The 19,318-nt window shown below is 36.8% G+C and overlaps 1 protein-coding gene across 1 annotated transcript; it reads left to right on the plus strand.

The window, feature by feature from the left end:
- Positions 1–1,010: 1,010 nt before the first annotated feature.
- On the plus strand, positions 1,011–17,876 carry LOC143846851 (two-component response regulator ARR2-like). Its single transcript, XM_077355443.1, has 6 exons — positions 1,011–1,370; positions 12,047–12,199; positions 12,756–13,139; positions 13,241–13,317; positions 15,827–17,041; positions 17,561–17,876. The coding sequence occupies exons 1-6, from the start codon at positions 1,118–1,120 to the stop codon at positions 17,651–17,653; spliced, it is 2,175 nt and encodes a 724-aa protein (XP_077211558.1). The 5' UTR covers positions 1,011–1,117; the 3' UTR covers positions 17,654–17,876.
- The last annotated feature ends 1,442 nt before the right edge of the window (positions 17,877–19,318 follow it).

The following is a 19,318-nucleotide window of genomic DNA, read 5'->3' on the forward strand; positions in this document are numbered from 1 at the left end:
CATGTTATAATGGGAGCGAATGCGTACTGCGAGAGAGGGGGGGTGAAAATATTATCGCCCTTTTTCTAGAGTTTAGGCCAAAGAATTTTTTATTTTTTTATTTTTTTAATTTTTTACTTTTTAACAAAAAATAGAAAAATATTTAAAATAAATTATATAATAAAAGAACAAAAACAGTACAAGTACTGGAGTCCAATAAATTGTCTTGGTTCTCCCATATATAGCGAAATTTCAGTCACTCAAAGAAGACACAAAGAAGAGGAAGGAAGGGCTCCCTTCAAATCTTCCTGTTGTTTTTTCTGACGGCTCGAAATTTCTTCCTCATTTACACAAAATTGCTTGAAATTTCTTCCTCATTTACCAAAATTGCCACACCAACACGCGTGCTACTGCTCTGAAGGAAATTTTTTTGCTAAGATAGATTCAAACGCCAAATGTTGGTTCAATGAAAAGTGTATCTTAAAAATAAGGAAATTTCATTTACTATGCATTTAATGCTGCATGCATGGCTTTTGAGAACACCTTATCCTTCTTGAGTGGGTTGAGTAAGGACGAATCTTTCACATTGCCACCTTTCACTATTTTTAGATGAAAGAAGTTATGAAAAAATCTCGAATCATTTTAAATTTTGAAAAACACAAACCTCTGAAACTTTTTTGTTATTTTAAATCTATATGGTGATAATAACGAAATTAATCCTAATCTTTGTTGCTTAAGACACAAGGGGAGATTAGTTTGATTGTCTTTGCTATTTATTTAAATTTTTCTTAGCATGGGTGACATTTGTTCTATTTCTATAATCCTTTGGACATTGTATGTAAATGTTCTTGTGGATTTGGCTTACTTTAAGACATGGGTCTAACCATTCTACTTCATGAAGATTAGTGAAGATACTAACTGTAATCATTCCAAGACAAGAAAGTTTTATTTGGAAAAGAAGTTAAGGCTCTGTAGGAGGTTAAATAAGAAAGAGGAGTCATTAAAGCCAGCTTTTTCAGTGGTCTATATACATTGTCTTCCAGACATCATACATATTGTGTGCTTCATTTTTCCCTCTTTCTCTTGCCCTGTGTTCTATTTTCTTCCTTCAAATATATCTCTTTCTTCCTTTCATACCATGTCCAGTGAGGAAGTTGATACAACAATGGAGATCCAGAAACCTGATTCTGTCGAAACCCAGCAAACTGATTCCTTGGGAAAAAAGCAGAGTGATTCCTTGGAAACCCAACAACGTGATTCCGCAGAAACTGAGACTGATGATGATTGTAATTCAAGAGTATTTCCAGAGGGAATACGAGTTTTGGTAGTTGATGATGACACAGCATGTCTTCGGGCCGTGGAGCAGATACTCAGATCTTGCAAGTATCAAGGTATAATACCGAGATTTTGTTTTTTCTTCTTTGTTTTGATCGGCTCGAGATTATCATCAAACTCCTGTGATTTCATGATTTTTTTCTTTCTTCCAGACATATTTCCCTTGGGTACAAGCTGTTTTTTTTTTGGTTGTTTCTGGTAGTTGGTAGTTAATGTTGATTCCCTTTTCCTGTGTGAAATCCTGTGAAAGTTGCGAAACATGGGTATAATTACTGATACAGAAAGTTTGATATAAGATTATGTCATTCATAGATTAGTTTATTGGTATTGCATGTTGATTCTTGTGACTTCGTTTCTTGTGTTTCTATGGGCAGATTTAGTGAAACCCATAGAAACTCGATAATTAATCTTGATCAGATTATTGTGTTTCGATGGGAATATTTTCTGATACTAAAAGTTTGATTAGATGATATCTTTCATAGATTGGTTTTTTTGGTGTTGCATGCGGAAGAAAAAATTGTTTTAAATGCAAAGCAGTGCTGATTCTTGAACTTTAGACCTATGGAATCTTTGTTCATCATCAGATATTTTCTTATAGATTTTTATTTGTTTGTGCTTTAAGTTGCTTCCTCTAAACTTTCAGAGGTTGCTCTATCCATGCTCCGAGATGTATTCTTTTCATCTCAATTTACTTCAAAATAGGGAAAACACTACACATGGGATTTCATGTCTATTTTCGAAAATAAATTCCGTTTTGCTATAAGTTCTCCAAAAAATAACTAAAATAATAGGGAAGTGATAAATCCGCCCCTTTTGATTACTTGGGACACCCAGCAGCAGTGTATCAATGACTGCAGAGGGGCTGATGTACTTCACGTCAGAAGGATTCAATGGGGAATATAGTAGTGAGTCCATCTCCAAGAAGTCGTATATCTCCAACTACACTTCTAAATACCAAGAACGGACAAGTTGGAGGGTTTCCTTGCCCTTTTGTCAATTCAATACTTAATTCGTTGAATTTTGTCAATCTAAAAATTTTTAAACCCAATTTACGATTGACATAATTCTCTTAACCCTTTCACAATTAAATAAATGGTCAATGCTTGAAAGGAAAAATACCTAACATCATTTGAGAGTTCCTGCAGATTAATCTCTCAAACCTACTCCTTGTGAGTTATCTTTCTATTACATCGGATTCATAGGACTCGAGATTGAGAATTACATGACTTATAACAACAATAGGATGGGGCCCCATTAGTCAGGGGAGGCTTTGAAGCCTCCAAATGCCCTACTAGTGTCCCCTTACAAAAGTTTAAGTTCACTGTTGGAACATGATATTTAGTTAAATGTTGGGTTCCATATGTCGGACGGGTCTTTAGTTCACTGAACAATCTCTTCCCTAAATACAGGGACTAGCAGTCCCTGACGCTTTGAAGCCTTTAAATGCCCTACTGATGTCCCCTTACATAAGTTTAAGTTTAGTGTTGGAACAGTATATTCAGTTAAATGTAGGGTTCATATGACGGGTCTTTATTTCATTGAACAATCTCTTCCCTAAATACAAGGACTAGCAGGTTATTGTTAAGACCTAAAACAACTGCACCCCAATTGGTATTTCATTTAAATAAGCCCCACTTACGAAACTAAGCGGCCCCTCTTTGTAGGAAAAGGAAATGAAATAATCTCGATTTTAGGGTCTGGTGGTCAAACTGATTCATGAGATTCTTAACTAATGGTGAGTAACAAATATATTAATTGGAATTTACTTATGGAATAAGTTCCAATACTGCTATTTGTTAATAAAAACAAGAACGTACTAAATTCAAAGAAGTTTATAGTTATACTGTGACAAATTCATCTTTTTTATTCTAAAGAAAATAGATAGGACCAATTGGGGCATTGGTCATGGCCTTAAAGATATTTGAGAAGCTCATAAAAGGCCATTTATCGGCCAGGGTCATAAAGGCATCTATGAGATCCTAACAACGTCAGCCCGGCTCTAGTGCCACTGACCTGCATTGATTGAGGGTTTCGATCCTTCGACAGAGAGACTTTTGCACGTCAATAGAATACCAGTACTAAAGCAAGAAGTATAGGGTATTCCATAAGGAAGGAGATACTTGAAACATCCTAGTTGAATAGGAGAAAAATGAAGGAACTTCTCAATCAAAATAGATGCCTTCTTCCTAATTGAAGCAGCATAGGATATGATGAACAAATCAATGTGATTCGATAGCTAGAAATAAATGGACTTACTTGTAGACAAAAGTCCCAATGTGTTCTATTTGTTCTTTCTAAGATTGAACTTTCCTATACTAATTACAATTTCACGTGACACACCTTCATATTCATCACATCCTCAGCATTAGAATCTATGCAATCAATTAAAAGAATCTATGCAATCAATTCTCCGCTCAAGTAATTATTACCAATATTAGTGTAAAAGAGGGTCTATCTCCAAGAAGAAGTATATCTCCATATCCGCATCTAAATACTGAGAATGGAGGCCACCCAAGTTTTAGCATTATATATAGTATAGATTAGTAGCAATTGCTGTATGAAAGTTTTACATTTTACGAGGTTTTAAATAACCTCGAGGCTACCCAAATTTTCCAATTGTACGTGGCATAGATTTATTTTAGAGAGAACCCATAGTTTCTTCTTTAGATTTGCTAATTTTCTCGTTATATTTGTATTTGTGTGTGCGCGCGCACTTTTAAATTTCCCCGAAACAACCGAAATGTTTCCATTTCCATCCCCGTCGAAATGAAATTCACATGATTTCCTTTTACATCATTATTTCCTTAAAAAATTTGATTGAAATTTATTAAATTTGACTGAAATTCGACCAAAATTCCCAAAATTCAACCGAAATTCCCAAAATTCAACTAAAATGGTCGGAACAACAAAAAATAGAAGGATGTTTTTATTAGCATTTCATTTCATTTTCATTAATGCAGATAATGATATTTGGTAGGCAACACCATCGAACTGCGCAACAAAGTCACCGTATGTTATGCATGGGATGTCAGATCGGCATGTGACCAATAATACCTCGTAACTCTATGTGATATTAACATTGAGTTACTACCATAGGATCATCCTAACCCATCCAAAAGTGGAGGGCCAAATGGACAGATACTGTTTCTCCCCAAATCTACCAATTTTTCCTCCACAAATGAAAGGGTTAGGATGATCCTAACCACCAGATTTTTGCTACACACCCTATCCATGTAAGAGCCTTTGAAAAAATGTGGGCCCACACTGTTTTGGAGCTCGAGCTTAGATAAGCTTATCTGAGATAGAGTGGAAAAACGGTTTTCCCTATATATATATATATATACTAGTAAAAAACCGTCCCTATATATATACACACTAGTAAAAAACCTCGTGCGATGCACGGGCCGACAAAGAACTGTACGGACGACATCATCGGTTGATCCAAACCGTCCATGTGATGGAACACAACATAAATAGGTTATGCCTGTAAAATCATTTCCATATGCTGATCCTAGCCCTCCAATCTATAGAGGTTTCCACAATTGTTGTTCCTCTTAAGGTGCCCGGAATTCGTCAATATTTTTAAAGGTGTCCGGAATTTGTAATATCATGTAATTACTGCAAACTTTCCGTAATTTTGCATATAGAAAGGCTGCCAATGTTGACTTTCGTGACACATTCATATTAAAAAAGTAGGGGGAAAATAATAAAATGACTTGTTTACCCTCACATAGTTAGTTTGGACATACATATGGCAAGGGCTTCAACAGTAAAAAGCCACCATGTTGATGTTTTAGATTGACAGAATTTTGAAATAAATCAAAAAATTATTCTCTTTTCTCTTCTGCTATATATATATATATATATATATATATATATATATAATACCAAAGAGTCATTGCTTGTAACCATTGAAGATTTTGGATGAGTTGATATGGGCGAAAAGTAAAATTGTTTGTAAAATAACCATATATTTTATCTACCTAAAAGGAATTAGGAATAAGAGCATTTGGATAATTAGGTCGAGGAGATGGGTGGGTACACATCTTCTTTGAAACGTCTTTTTGTAGAAGTAAGTCTCTTCTCTTTGCCCATTATATTAATGTGAGGTTTATTTTGGTAATTTTCCTTCTTTTAGTTACGTCCAGACGATTAGGGTGAAATTACATATGATGGCCATAAGTAAGACGTACTTCCATAAAAACTCTACTTATATAGATTTTTTCATTAATAGATTGGAGTTCGATATTTTAACCAAAATAGGAAAAATATTGAGAAATAAAACAAAAAAGGATTCAGGTCCTCCATCTTCCATGCGCGTGCAACACAAATGTTTCATATTGACAACACTCCATGTCCCTCTTCTATCTCTTACTATTTTGTCCATAAAAGTCGCATTTTTCAATGGTCTCTATACGATGTCTTTACATACACTAAACGTACCTGTGTGTTTCATTGTGCCATCCTTCCACTACTTGTGTGTTCTATTTTCTTCATTCGAATCTATCTCTCTCTCTCTCTCCCTTAATATATACAGTGAGGAAGGTGACACAACAGCGAGATCCAGAAAGTTGATTATGTGTACACCCAAAAAACTAATTCTATTGATACCATAAAAACACATAAAGGTGAAACCATGGAAACTCAGAAAGGTAATTCCTTGGAAACTGAGAATGGCGATGAGTGCTTTTTGCGAGCATTTCCAACCGGACTCCGAGTTTTGGTCGTCAATGATGACACAACGTGTCTTTAGATCATTGGATAGATGCTCAAATCTTACAAGTTTGAAGTTATCATACTGGGATTTTGTTTTTTCTTCTTTGTCTTGATCAGCTTAAGATAATCAAACTCTTTTGATTTTGCAATTTTTTATTTCTTCCCGACACATTTCACTTCATATAAGATGCTTTTTAGGTTTTTCTAGTATTTGGCATGTGTTGTAATTTGTTAATACCTTTGACATTCAATGATTTGCGACATACAAATTGTTTTTTCCTTTTTACATTTTGGTAAATGATGAGGGACATGCTTGTGTTGGATTTCATTTTTTCCATTTTGGGATTTTTTTAATCGCACTGCTTTTCATTCTCTTTCTTTTTTGGGCCCATACTGAGTGCAGTGTTTCTGTGGGTACATTTACTGATACTAAAAGTTTGATAAGATTACAATCATACATCGGTTTATTGGTATTGCATGTTGATTCCCAGTGACAGCATTTCTTGTGTAAAATCCTGTAAAAGTTGAGAAACATTGGTATATTTAGTAATACTGAAAGTTTGATAAGATTATATCTTTCATAGATCGGCTTATTGGTATTGCATGTTGCGTGTTTATAGTGTCTAAAAGTATTATATGTAATAAATATTAGAAAGGGCAATGATTTTTCCACCCATGAAAGATAATGCGCCCCCCTTTTAATGTGATTTGACGTCAAAAAACGTTAAGGTCAGCCCACAATTCACGTTAACAGGGAGCGCATTATCGTACAGAGGGCCGAAAAATTTATATATCTCCCTATTAGGAAATGTTATTATAAATAATAGATCCAAAAATTACAGCGGTGAACATTACTTAGAAAGACAAATAATCTATAATAGTCTATCTATCTCAATTCCCACTTCTTGTAACTAACTTTTGCGTCATATCGTATCAACAATAATCGAATTTAAGGATTACATGACTTATCAAAAGAGAATCTCTTTTTAGTTTCTTTTAAAAAATAAATAAATAGGAGATCTTATCCCAAATTTGTATTTTTAAATAAAATACATCATATACAATGAAGATCGACGCTTCAATAAGAAGAACCAAATAAAATAGGGTCTGGTGCTCAAAAATGATTCATGAGATTCTTAATTAATGGTGAGTGCCAAATTTAATAATTAGAATTTACTTATGGCATAATGTGGAGCCCGTTCTCGGCTACCACATCATGTAGCGTACGGGAGTGTTTGTGGATGTCTGTGTCTTCTATGAACTTGGGATCGGGTTTCGAATTTCATGGAAGAGAGAATCTCAGAGTCACCATCTAGATTAGGAACTAGAACCCATAATTTACTCTGTTGTTAGGCATGGTCTTAAAAGAGATCTGAGTAGAGGATATGGTTACATTCGGGGAAGGTGTTAGGCACCCCTCATGCCTGGGTAAACCCAGTCTATTGGCTTGACTTGGCAGTTTAAAGAACTTTAGCAACACCTTAACTTTTTGGCCTTTATTATGATTAAACATGTCCCTATTTTGAATTTAAAAGAAAATATGAAGTAATGAGGGAAACGTGGTTAATATTACCAGAAATAGGGATGTTTACTGCATGATTTGGGTCCTCAAGGGATTACTCACGAATCATATAGCGACCGCCTCAATCCGAATAATATAATAATTGTAACAAAAAGGGGATTTTAGTTCCTTCTGTTTGTCCAATGCCGTCAGAGCACTAGGCTCTCACCACTATCTCGTGTCTATGGGAGGACCAGAGACAGAGTGGTGGGATAAGGAGAGGGAACAAAATCCTATTTACAAGAAGATAGGGATTTATACTATAGGGTTCAGGGCAAAAGGATCCCCAAACCCTATAGCTACCTACTACCGAGTTTTATAATTGAAATACAAAAGGCAGAAAAATTAATGTAAATATACCTAACAAATGGGTAGTATAGCTTCTGGAAATTAGGCAGAACAACGACACCTATAAGATGGTGTTGCTCTGAGTCCTCGAAAAATTTGGCAAAATGCTGATGCCTAGAGATGGCAAGCTCCTCGAGTATTTTTTCTCTACTTCCTCTCTTTAGTTGAATAAAAGAAATTGAAATTTAACAGAAAATATGTCTTGAACAAAAGCTATGAAATTCCAGAGGTTTTTGGTTGATTTCAGATTCTATTTTTTACTTCTACCCCCTCCTATATATAGAAAATCTAAGTCCAAAATTGCGATTCGCGCGAATCGCGATTTCGCCTCCGACAAGAATGTCAGGTCAACGGAGAAATTGCGATTCACGATTTCCTAAATTGCGGACCTGACATCAAATGTCAGGTCGGCAACCAATCGTGATTTGCAATTTTTACTTGGGACAAAATCGCGATTCGCAATTTTGAGAAATCGTGGGAGGGGTATTTTTGTCCAAATTTTGGTTTTTTGGGGTTTTGGAATTTCGACAGATCATAACTCCTTCGTTTGGAATCCAAATCGTGCACTGTCAAATCCGTTGGACTCCTTGCGACAAGGAGAATCCAACGAACCTAGTTATGTGCTTTGAATTGGTGTGGGTAATTTTTGTGAAATAATATACGTTTTTTACTCGAAGTTAACTTTTGGTTAAATGGCGTGTAAAAATGGGCTTTTTGGTTGTGCTGTAGAAGTCGGGTGTCGTGTAAAAACGGGCTTTTGGTTTTAACTTTGGAACAAATTCATTTTTTTGGAAATCTTTTCTGTTTTGTAAACTAGAGAGAGATCGAGAGAAAGATCAAAGGTGCCTTGGGCTCGTCATAAGAGTCGTCATCGCGACAACTTATCATTAGCACCACCTTGACCAAAATTGGGTGTCTACACATAAGTTCTAATACTGCTATTTGTTAATCACATCAAGAATGTACTAAATTCAAAGAGATGTATATATTGTGCCAAATTCATCTTTTCTATTCTAAAGAAAATAGATAGGACTAATTGAGGCATTGGTCATGGCCTTAAAGGTATTTGAGAATCATAAAAGGCCATTTACATGCCACAGTCATAAATGTTGGAAAGTTGCCTTATTTCCCACCTACTGTAGGTGGCTTGGGTGGGAAGGCAAGAGGCAAAGATAGAATAGAAACCCTTTTATTTGGATTTCTTGGAAGCAACTAAAAAGAGGAAGTGGCTTTCTTCTTTGGAGTGTGGAAAAATCAAGAGAGGAAAAGAGAAAAAAAGGAAAAAGAGAAGTGAAGAGAGAGAGACAAAGGGAGAAGAAGAAGAATAAAGGGTTTTCTATTTGGGTTTTCTTCTTGGGGTATTCTCTTGGGTTTCTCTTGGGGTTTTCTCTCGGGTTTTCTCTTGGGTACGATCTTAGGTTTGAGAAGCAAGGAAAGGGTTGCGGGTTTGTGGGTTTGTGATTAATCCATTGTAATCCTTGTATTTTGTTTTTTCTCATAGTGGAAGATCGTGTTTCTCGCCCGTGGAGTAGGCTTTGCCGAACCACGTAAAATCTTGGTGTTCATCTTGTGGCTTATTTATTACTTTTATCTTTTCCATTTAATTTGTGCACGATCGGATTGGATTACCCGGCGGATTTTCTCAACAAGTGGTATCAGAGCTAGGGAGTGGTAACCCCGGTTTGCTTCCGAGGGCGGGAATGTCCCTCGGGGAAGATCTCAATAACCCCGATAATGCCTGCGAGGGCGGAATAATCCCTCGGGGTAGATCTCGTAGTTCCCACATTGCACCCGCGTGGATGGGAGAGATTGTCCACGTTGCTTCCACGTGGATGGGGAGATTGTTGGGGGTTCCACGTAAAAGCAAAAATAGTCCCACATCGGAAAAGTCAATGGATGTGGATTTGCTTATAAGGGATGGGCACCCTCCCTCTAACAGCTAGCTTTTGGTTATTATTTATCTGTGAATCAAAGATGAAGGCGAGTACCTCATCAAGGATGATTAGCCTAAACGGAGGAGATTGTTGGGGGTTTCACGTGAAAGGAAAAATAGTCCCACATTGGAAAAGTCAATGGATGTGGATTTGCTTATAAGGGATGGGCACCCTCCCTCTAACAGCTAGCTTTTAGGGGCGAGTTCTACCCTGTTAAGAGTCTCTACAAGTGGTATTAGAGCTAGCGCGTGGTAACCCCGGTTTGCTTCCGAGGGGGGAATGTCTCTCGGGGAAGATCTCAGTAACCTCGATAATGCCTGCGAGGGCGGAATAATCCCTTGGGGTAGATCTCGTAGTTCCCACGTTGCACCCACGTGGATGGGCGAGATTGTCCACGTTGCTTCCACGTGGAGGGAGAGATTGTTGGGGGTTCCACGTGAAAGCAAAAATAGCCCAACATCGGAAAAGTCAATGGATGTGGATTTGCTTATAAGGGATGGACATCCTCCCTCTAACAGCTAGCTTTTAGGGGCGAGTTCTACCATGTTAAGAGTCCCTACAATAAAGGCCGGTATAACATCCTAACAACGTTAGACCGGCTCTAGTTCCACCAGCAAGCATTGATTGAGTGTTTCAATCCTTCGACAAAGTGTCACCAGTACTAAAGCAAGTAGTATAGGATATTCCTTAAGGAGAGAAAAACCTAAACATCCTAATTGAATAGAAGAAAAATGAAGGAACTACTCCCTATTCATAATCAATGCCTACTTCCTAATTGAAGCAATATAGGAAATGATGAACAAATCGACGCGACACTTCAATAGGTAGAAATAAATGGACTTACTTGTGGACAAAAGTCCCAATGTGTTCTCTTTGTTCTTTTTGAGATTGAACTTTCCTATACTAATCGCAATTTCACTTGACACACCTTCATATTCATCACATCCTTCCACATTGGAATCTAAGCAATCAACTCTATGCTAAAGTAATTATTACCAATATGAATGTAAAAGAGGGTCTTCCTCCAAGAAGAGGTACATTTCCCTATCTGCGTCTAAATATTGATAATGAAGGCCACGCAAGTTTTCTCATTATATAGTATATATTTACCATATGAAAGTTATACGTTTAATGAGGTTTTAAATAACCTCAAGGATATCCAGGTTTCTTTATTAGACTGTTACATATTGTAAATAGGATAACTATTGCCATGTGAAAAACCTAATCATTAAAGATCTATGATGTTGATTTGCATGGACATATGCATGACAACCCTGATTTTCTTGTTATATATGTATATACGGGTGTATACATATAGTAACTATTACATATACTGTATCTAGGATAACTATTGCCATGTGAAAGGCCGGATCATTAAAGATCTATGTTGTTGATATTGCGAGGGAGTGCGCATAAGTACCATGATTTTCTAGGCAATTTGTCGCAGGTCCTCTTAGTCATATGAGGTTGCACTTCTCATCTGAAAAAGAGGTGCTGCAAAATTGCTTTTGTGAAGTTGTATACATGCATAAATGGATATATTTCCTGCAAATAAGTAATTCCAGGCCAATATGTTCAAGACGTTTTTCCCTTGGATACAAGATGTTTTTTTTTTTATGTTTTTAAGAGTATATTTCCTGATACTGAAATTTTGATAAGATTATATCTTTCATAGATCAGCTTATTGGTATTGCATGTTGATTATATCTTTCGTAGATCGCTTTATTGGTATTGCATGTTGATTCCCTTTGACGGCATTTCTTGTGTAAAATCCTATAAAATTTGAGAAACATGGGTTTAATAATACTGAAAGTTTGATAAGATTATATCTTTCATAATTAAATCAGTTTATTGGCATTGCATGTTGCTTTCTTGTGAATGCATTTCATGTGTTTCCTATGGGTATATTTATTGATACCCATAGAAACACAAGAATCTTGATAAGATTATGGTAATTTCTATGGGTATATTTATTGATACCAAAACTTTCATAAGATGAAATCTTTGATAGATCAGTTTATCGGTATTACATGTTGATTCCCTGTGACTGCGTTTCTTCTGTGAAATCTTGTAAAAGTTGAGAAACATGTGAAATAATTTTTTTTACAACTTTGAGTCTTCTTTAGTCATCAGCTATCTTTTCTTATAGATAAGTTACTCGTTTTGCTTTCAGTTACATCCTGTGAATATCCAGAGGTTGCTTTGTCGATGCTTCGAGAGAGAAAAGGAGATTTCGATCTTGTTCTGACCGACGTTCACATGCCCGGCATGGATGGGTTTAAGCTTCTTGAGCATATTGGCCTGGAATTGGACTTGCCTGTGGTTTGTGAGTGTCACCCCTATTTCAGTTTCTGATTTTGTTGTTTTATGGTTTTGGATGTAGGAAATTTTTTAATGGGAAACATTTTCGTTGGAAGATGAATTTTCAAGCATTTGGTTAACTCATTTTCTCCATGGAAATTATGTTCTTTCCTTTCATGGGAAGCTACAAACCTTGTGAAAACAACCAATTACTCCAAAAGCTTAAGCTGTTGGAGATGGCATTATTTGATCTTTTATACTTTAACACCCCCCTCTCACATGTGGCCCTTCTTTTTAGGGTTGGCCTACACGTGGCACATGTGGCCCCTCTTTTGGGTTCGCTATTTCGTGTGGATTTTTAATGTCAATGAGTTTTGAACTCAGGACCTTTGCTCTGATATGATGTGAAAACAGCCAATTACTCCAAAAGCTTAAGCTATTGGAGATGGCGTTATTCAATCTTTTATATTTTAATAAACCTGCTAGACCTAGAAATTTTTCTCCCATAAATCATTTTGTTGGCCTTGATGATTTTCTTTCCCAATAATATTTTCTTTCCAATTTGGCTCTTGGTCATGCAGTGATGTCAGTTGATTGTAAAGTGGATGTTGCAATAAAAGGACTTGAACATGGGGCTTGCTTCTACCTTATGAAACCCTTAACAACAAATGACCTTAAGAACATTTGGCAGTATGCTATTCGGAAGAGGAAAAGTGTGCCGAGAAACATGGGACAAACAGGGAGTGATAAAGATACTCAGCAAAAGAAAGTGCCTGAGGATAGTGAATTTGCAACTTCGGTCAATGAAGAGAATAATAGGAAAAAACACAAGAGAAAGGAGGCCGAGGAGGAAGATAGCAGTGGAGAGAATGAGGGGCCTACAGGGCATAAGAATCAACGTGTAGTTTGGCATTCTGAGCTTCACAATCAGTTCATGAATGCTGTTAATCATTTAGGCTTCGAAAGTAAGTACGTTTACTTGAAGTTCAGCATATTATGCATATAGTATTCCACTTGTCTTCTATACAGTGGTACTCTTTATTCAACTTTTGTTGTTTCGATCCAGATGCCATGCCAACAAAAATACTCGAGCTAATGAGTGTTCCAGGACTAACTAGACAAAATGTTGCTAGCCATTTACAGGTTAGTTGCTTGATATCTGAAGGTTTGCTTTTAGTTTCCTTAAAAGGATTGCATGTCCCCCTTATATGTGCTTCTTCTTAACATGTTGGTTGTAACTGAAATTGTCAAGATGTTGCTATTTTAAAGAAAATACTTTGGGATTTTTTCCGAGTAGCCCTTTCTATAGGGAGTCCTCTCCACATATCGCCCCTACAATAACTTGAACACGTGACATGGTGGCTGCTCTGGTATCAAACGAATATGCCAAAAGCCCCATGACTGGTGTAACACGTCAGGCTGGGTCCCACCTAGTCACATACCAAGGCAAGCCCGACCCCACTTTGGCCCGTAACATGCTAATTTGTTTTCCCCATCTCTAATTTCTTGCCGTGGTTCTCGGATCAAATAGAGTCACCCTACAAGATGTCATGTTCAACATCTTTGCTTTCTTTCTTGTTGAATTGACACACTTCTCTACAGTAACGATTTCAATTGTTATTTCTGAGCACGAGCAAACTTATTGGCTGGAGTAAAACATGAATCCTATGTAGTTAGAAACACAGAATATGAAATGAAATTATTTTTGTGACTAGAAATTATTGGTGATGATGACAGTTACTTCAACAAAGCAGACTATTCGAACATGGAATGGGGCAATCCCTGGGAATGCATGGTCCATGTCCATATTCTATAATAACCAAACAGTTGGTAATTCTCCAACCATTAGTTTAAAATACAATGGGATTTGCTAGCGTCCATCGCAAAAGGCATTTCACGGATGGTCTGTTGCATCTGACAGCAGCCACACAGGCTCACTTTTCAGCAAGTTTTGTCGTCATTCATGAGGTGGCTGCTGTCGGATGCAACATACCATCCGCGAAATGCCTTCTGCGATGGACCGCTAGCAAATCCCTAATACAATAATACGTGATAACTCTTCAAAAAACCACAAACCAGCAGTAATATGCCTTTAGACCGATTTGATATATTTCAAGTCATATTTCAGCAAGTTGTTGAACCTAGTGCATCTCTATTGCTCCACATTGCAGCAACTTAATTAACTATGGGTTTGTTTCTTTGGATTCCTCGAACCCCAACCCCTACTAGTGTTAGATCACCTATCAGGATAGAAAGTAGAGCAAGGCTTGGATACTAATTTAGGTGAATCAGGATTGTTGGAATTTAGTAAATCAAAACTAATATGTATTGGAAAGTGTGTGTGTGTGTGTGGGTGTGTGTTAACCGACCAGAAAAAACGGTGAGGCCCGCATTGTTGGGGTGGTCCAAAACATTCATTTGATGGGCCCCAACATAGATAGGGTGTGCCCGAAATTCTCCATAGGATCATCTTGACCCTTGATTTGTGGAGGTTTCAAATGGACATATTTTAAACCTCCACAAATCTGTCTATTCTGTACCTCCACAAATCAAGGGTTAGGATTGTCCTATCGAGATGATTTTTCAGGCACACCCTATCTATGTCAGAGCCCATCAAATGAATGTTTTGGATCACCCAACAACGAGGATCCCACTGTGTTTCTGGTCGACGGACCAAAAAAAGGAAAAGGAAAAGTCTTTGTATGTTCCACAAAGTTGTGTTAAGTGAGTTTATCCAAGAGTCTTATGAGGAGTTCTATGTAGTTGGTTGTATTATCTTAAAGTCTCATGAAAAATACAACCAAAGTGATTAATGTGATTATGAATCTTAGGAATTGTTTACGTCTACATATGTAGTACATTTATGTAGAGAAAGAAAAGGAGAATTGTAGAGATCTAGTGAAGAAGAAGATAACTGATTTTTCTTGTAAAAAAAATAAAATAAATAATATATATATATATATATATATATATATATATATATATATATATATATATATTGATGTCTATTCTTGTTTTTAGTAGACTCTAAACGAGCCCTTTCACCATATGCATTACAAATTTGCATATTTTATATAATGATCCATCTTATTGGGGCCAACAAAGATACTGAAGCGAAATCAGTATCGTCACAAGAATAAATGTCTTCTTATTTTACTTATCCATGCATGATTAGAACTCCACCCAAAACTAATGAATAAATATGACCAAAGCTGCTTTGATAAATTTTGTCACTACATCTGTAAGAATATAAAGATTGGTTTGGTTGGAATAATTATTGTGTTTGTTGAAATTTTTTATTCATATTGTTTATTTGCTATATTTCATTTCAATATTCTGAGCTTGTTGAGCAGTGGTTATTATGTCTATAATTCTCATAGTTTGAGCATGCAAGATGATTATCCTCCCTGAATTGAAAGAATTAACATAGAAGTAAATATTTTCTTATTTTACTTATCTAGGAATGATTAGAAGTCCACCCTAAAAACTAGTGAAAACATGGGTCCTAAGCTGTGTTGATAAATATTTTCACCACAGTTGTTTTTCTTAAGTTAATCTAAAGACATGAATATCAAGATTGGTTTGCTCAATCGTTGATATATGACTTACAATGATGATATATATTGCATTTTATGTTCGTCTTTTTTTGCAGAAATACCGTGTGTTCTTACGAAGGCTAAATACAGCAAGTCAATCCAAGCCTGGACTGGCAAGCCCTCTCATCACTAATGTTCCAAAATCATCTTTTGGGCCCACTCCCCCACAATTACTGTTTGGTCTCCAAAATCAGTCAGACTTTATTCAATTCGCAGAACACCAAAATCTGACTGGAATTTTGCCCGGGCTTGGTAGCAACATGCCAGTTCTTAATCCTCCAGCACCTATTCCTCCAGTACTGAACCCCATGAACTTTCTCAATCAAAACCCACAAAGCAATAACTCTTCTGCAACCTTAAGATTTGGTCAATCATTGTTGAATACTCGTGGAAACATGCAACCAACAGTGCTACAACCAAACGCTGGGAACTCAGGATTTGGAATGTTCCCAAATCAAAATGTTCAAACAATTTCACCCTCCCTTGCTGATATGTCCACTGGTCATGTCGGGGGTGGTATTGATCTAATGCAGACAATCCAACCAAATATTCAGACGAGCCCAGGGCTTTTTGGAAGCAGTCAGTTTGATAGTTTCCCCATGACTAACCCTCGATCTCAAAACAACTTTCCAAGCATGGGAAATGTTGGACTAGTTTCAAACATAGGATGTATTGGATCAGCTTCAAACTTGGGAAATATAGGTTCAGTTCCAACCATTGGAACTACTCCAGCATCAGTTGAAAGGTTCACACAAAACCCGCCTTTTAGCTTTGGAAACAACCATAGTGGGTTACAACTAACAAGGAGTGGAGGCTTGTTTGGATCCACTCAGACAGGCATGATTGGAGAATCTTCTAACAATAACAACTCAAGTTACAATTTGTTGAATGAAAGTAACACGAAAGTGGTTATTGGAGTGGAAGCAAAAAATCCCTCCCTTGTTCCTGATTTCAGCCTCTCAAATCTTAGTAGTGGAACTAATGGGTTTGGTCCTTTCAATGGGTTTTCTAACAGTGTAACTGATGGGGTTGTTTCTCTAAGTGGGGTTCCCAACAGTGGAACCAATGATCAGTTCTCTTCTTTCTGTGAGATTCGGGACACAACCCAATTCAAGGAAGTGCTTGCAGATATGGTACAACAACAAAATGATCTTCTGGATGGGACAGAGGCTACTGGTTTAGCAGACATGATGAAGGGTACTGTGTTTGAAACCAACTCAACTCCTGCTCAGTTTTCTGAAGCTGACTGGGATGTTTTGAACTTCATGGAGGTGAGTTTTTGGAGCACACAAACCATACCATGATTTTTCAATCAAATTGACGCCTTTCTTTTAGATAGAGAATCCTCCCCTCTTGCATTTCTTTTAACAGTGCATAGTTTTAAAAAAAGAGGGGATTTACACGCACGCACACTATAACTATTAGAGAAGAGGTGCAAATAAGATTATTTTAAGTTAATCGTGTCTGCAAATGGGACACATTCTGGAGGCATCCAAAGAGTATAACTGGATACCTCTAAAGATTTGAATATAATCACATACAAATGGTTTTGAAGTCAAATATAATAATTTGCAAATAATGATTACAGTAGTGCTAGAAATGATATAGCTAATGGCTTCCAAAGAGGCCTTAATTAGTTTCCCATTTGCAAATAAGATTAAATTAAACTAATCCTTTGGCAAATAAGGAACTGTTTTGTTAGTTTCCAAGAGGCCCTGAGTTCCTATAAGCATTTATAGATACGTTCTTAATAAAAATTTCTCCATAACCATTCATTTTGGTGTATGCAGGATGGCCTCATGGGAGATGACTTTGATTTCAACACATTTCAGGTGGATGGCATTCCTCCTCCTCCTCCTCCTCCTCCTGCCGCTACCCAGTAACTTCAGTCATGGAGCTTCTATAACAAATCAACTTTCAGAACAATATGGTTTGGACACCGAGAAAGATACAGGTGGTAACTAAATAATATCTCTATATCCTAAATAACATTTTATGTGAACATCTTTAATTTCTGCATGTATCAAAGGGAACAACCTTTGAAACTATAGTTTATTTTATAAAGCAAGCCAAACTCAAATATAATTCGGTAGTTAGACTTTTAAATTATATTCCTATATTCATGAGCCCTATTTAGGTGTATGCGTGATGGCCTCATGGGAGATGACTTTGATATCAACAAATTTCAGGTGGATGGCATATTAAAGAATATCTGACCGTTGGGTTGTGTTGTCAGATTGGGTAGTTAGTATAGATAAAACGAGTTGTTTAGATTAGGATTCTCTTGATCTTATCCTTACCATTGATCTCTCATCAAGAGCCCGGCCACCGGTGCAAACCCTAAACGGGCTTTGAGAGAAAGATAACTTATTTCTGTCTCTTGTTTTTATATTTCTTTTTAAGATTCTTCTCTCTGTGTTCCTCTGTTTTGTGATTAATGGAAGAAAACTCCCAGAATAACTTGAAAATTGACAATGGGCCCTCAAAACGTCATAATGTGCCATAGTGAATTATTATGGGCCTTAAAATTTATTCTCAGGCCTTGAATGAATCTTAGGCCCTGTAATTTCTGTGAATTATTATGGGCCCAAAAGCTTCAAACATTACTATAAAGCATTTAAGAAACCAATAAATGACCAGTATTTTTCCTTTCTTCTCCAAAGACACGATGGAAAGAAAAGGGGGCGTATGGTTTCAATGAGTTTTCGAGATGGAGTGTGTACGGCCATAACACCGCCCTCCATTGACCGGAACCTTGCCACCCTGAGAAAGGGGGCAGTTGGTTTCAATGGGTTTCCATAGCAGCACAAAGCCGCAATGTAGGCCGCTCACCAAACTAGTCCACAACTTGCTCGAGCTAGCAACAGACTAACAACGGCGTAACCCCAAAACCAAATAAGAAACCCTATCAGAGACCTTACAATTTTTGTTTTCTTTAGGGTTTTATCATATTTCTGAATTTACAAATTCTGCACCTAGATAGGATTGGAACTGAATATGTAAGGTTGTAAGCTTGTATGGAGGCTATGGTCCTCTTGTGTTCTCTCTGTACTTCTGTTTCTTTCTTAATAAATTCTGGTGGGGGTATCAAAAAATAAATAAAAATATTTCTGAATTTAAAATATTTTTCTTGTCAACCTCAAACCCAACTTTGATAGCAGATACATCGATTTGGGATTGGTTCTAGGTTCTTGATACATCAATCAATTATCATTGATTAGTGATCAAGATCCAACGGAGGAATACGTTAAATCCAAAATTCGAAAAAAATATCCATTTTTTTCGATCAAAGCATTATGCTCCGATCGATCATCATGATCAGAGGTTTGGTCTGATACCGTTCAGAAATTTATTGTACTTTAAGCCGAAAGATCTTTGCCTCATACTATACAACTCAACTCAACTAAGCCTTTGTCCCAAACTAGTTGGGGTCGCCTAATGAATCCTTCATGAAGAGAGTGAGCAGATCTTCCCGGTTCAAATTGAACAGATCTTCCCAATTCAAAGATCATTACCTCATACCATGATGACCAGACTAAAGCGAGTAC

The sequence above is a fragment of the Tasmannia lanceolata genome, unplaced genomic scaffold, assembly GCF_043159265.1.
Source record: "Tasmannia lanceolata isolate RefF3 unplaced genomic scaffold, GAP_Taslan_0.1 ptg000015l, whole genome shotgun sequence".
NCBI lineage: Eukaryota > Viridiplantae > Streptophyta > Magnoliopsida > Canellales > Winteraceae > Tasmannia > Tasmannia lanceolata.

What these genes read in the sequence shown, in the direction of transcription:
- LOC143846851 (XM_077355443.1), top strand. Translation starts at nt 1,118, where the DNA reads ATGTCCAGTGAGGAAGTTGATACAACAATGGAGATCCAGAAACCTGAT. An exon ending in CAGATCTTGCAAGTATCAAG is followed by an intron (nt 1,371 to 12,046) that starts GTATAATACCGA and finishes TTTTGCTTTCAG; the next exon opens with TTACATCCTGTGAATATCCA. An exon ending in ATTGGACTTGCCTGTGGTTT is followed by an intron (nt 12,200 to 12,755) that starts GTGAGTGTCACC and finishes TTGGTCATGCAG; the next exon opens with TGATGTCAGTTGATTGTAAA.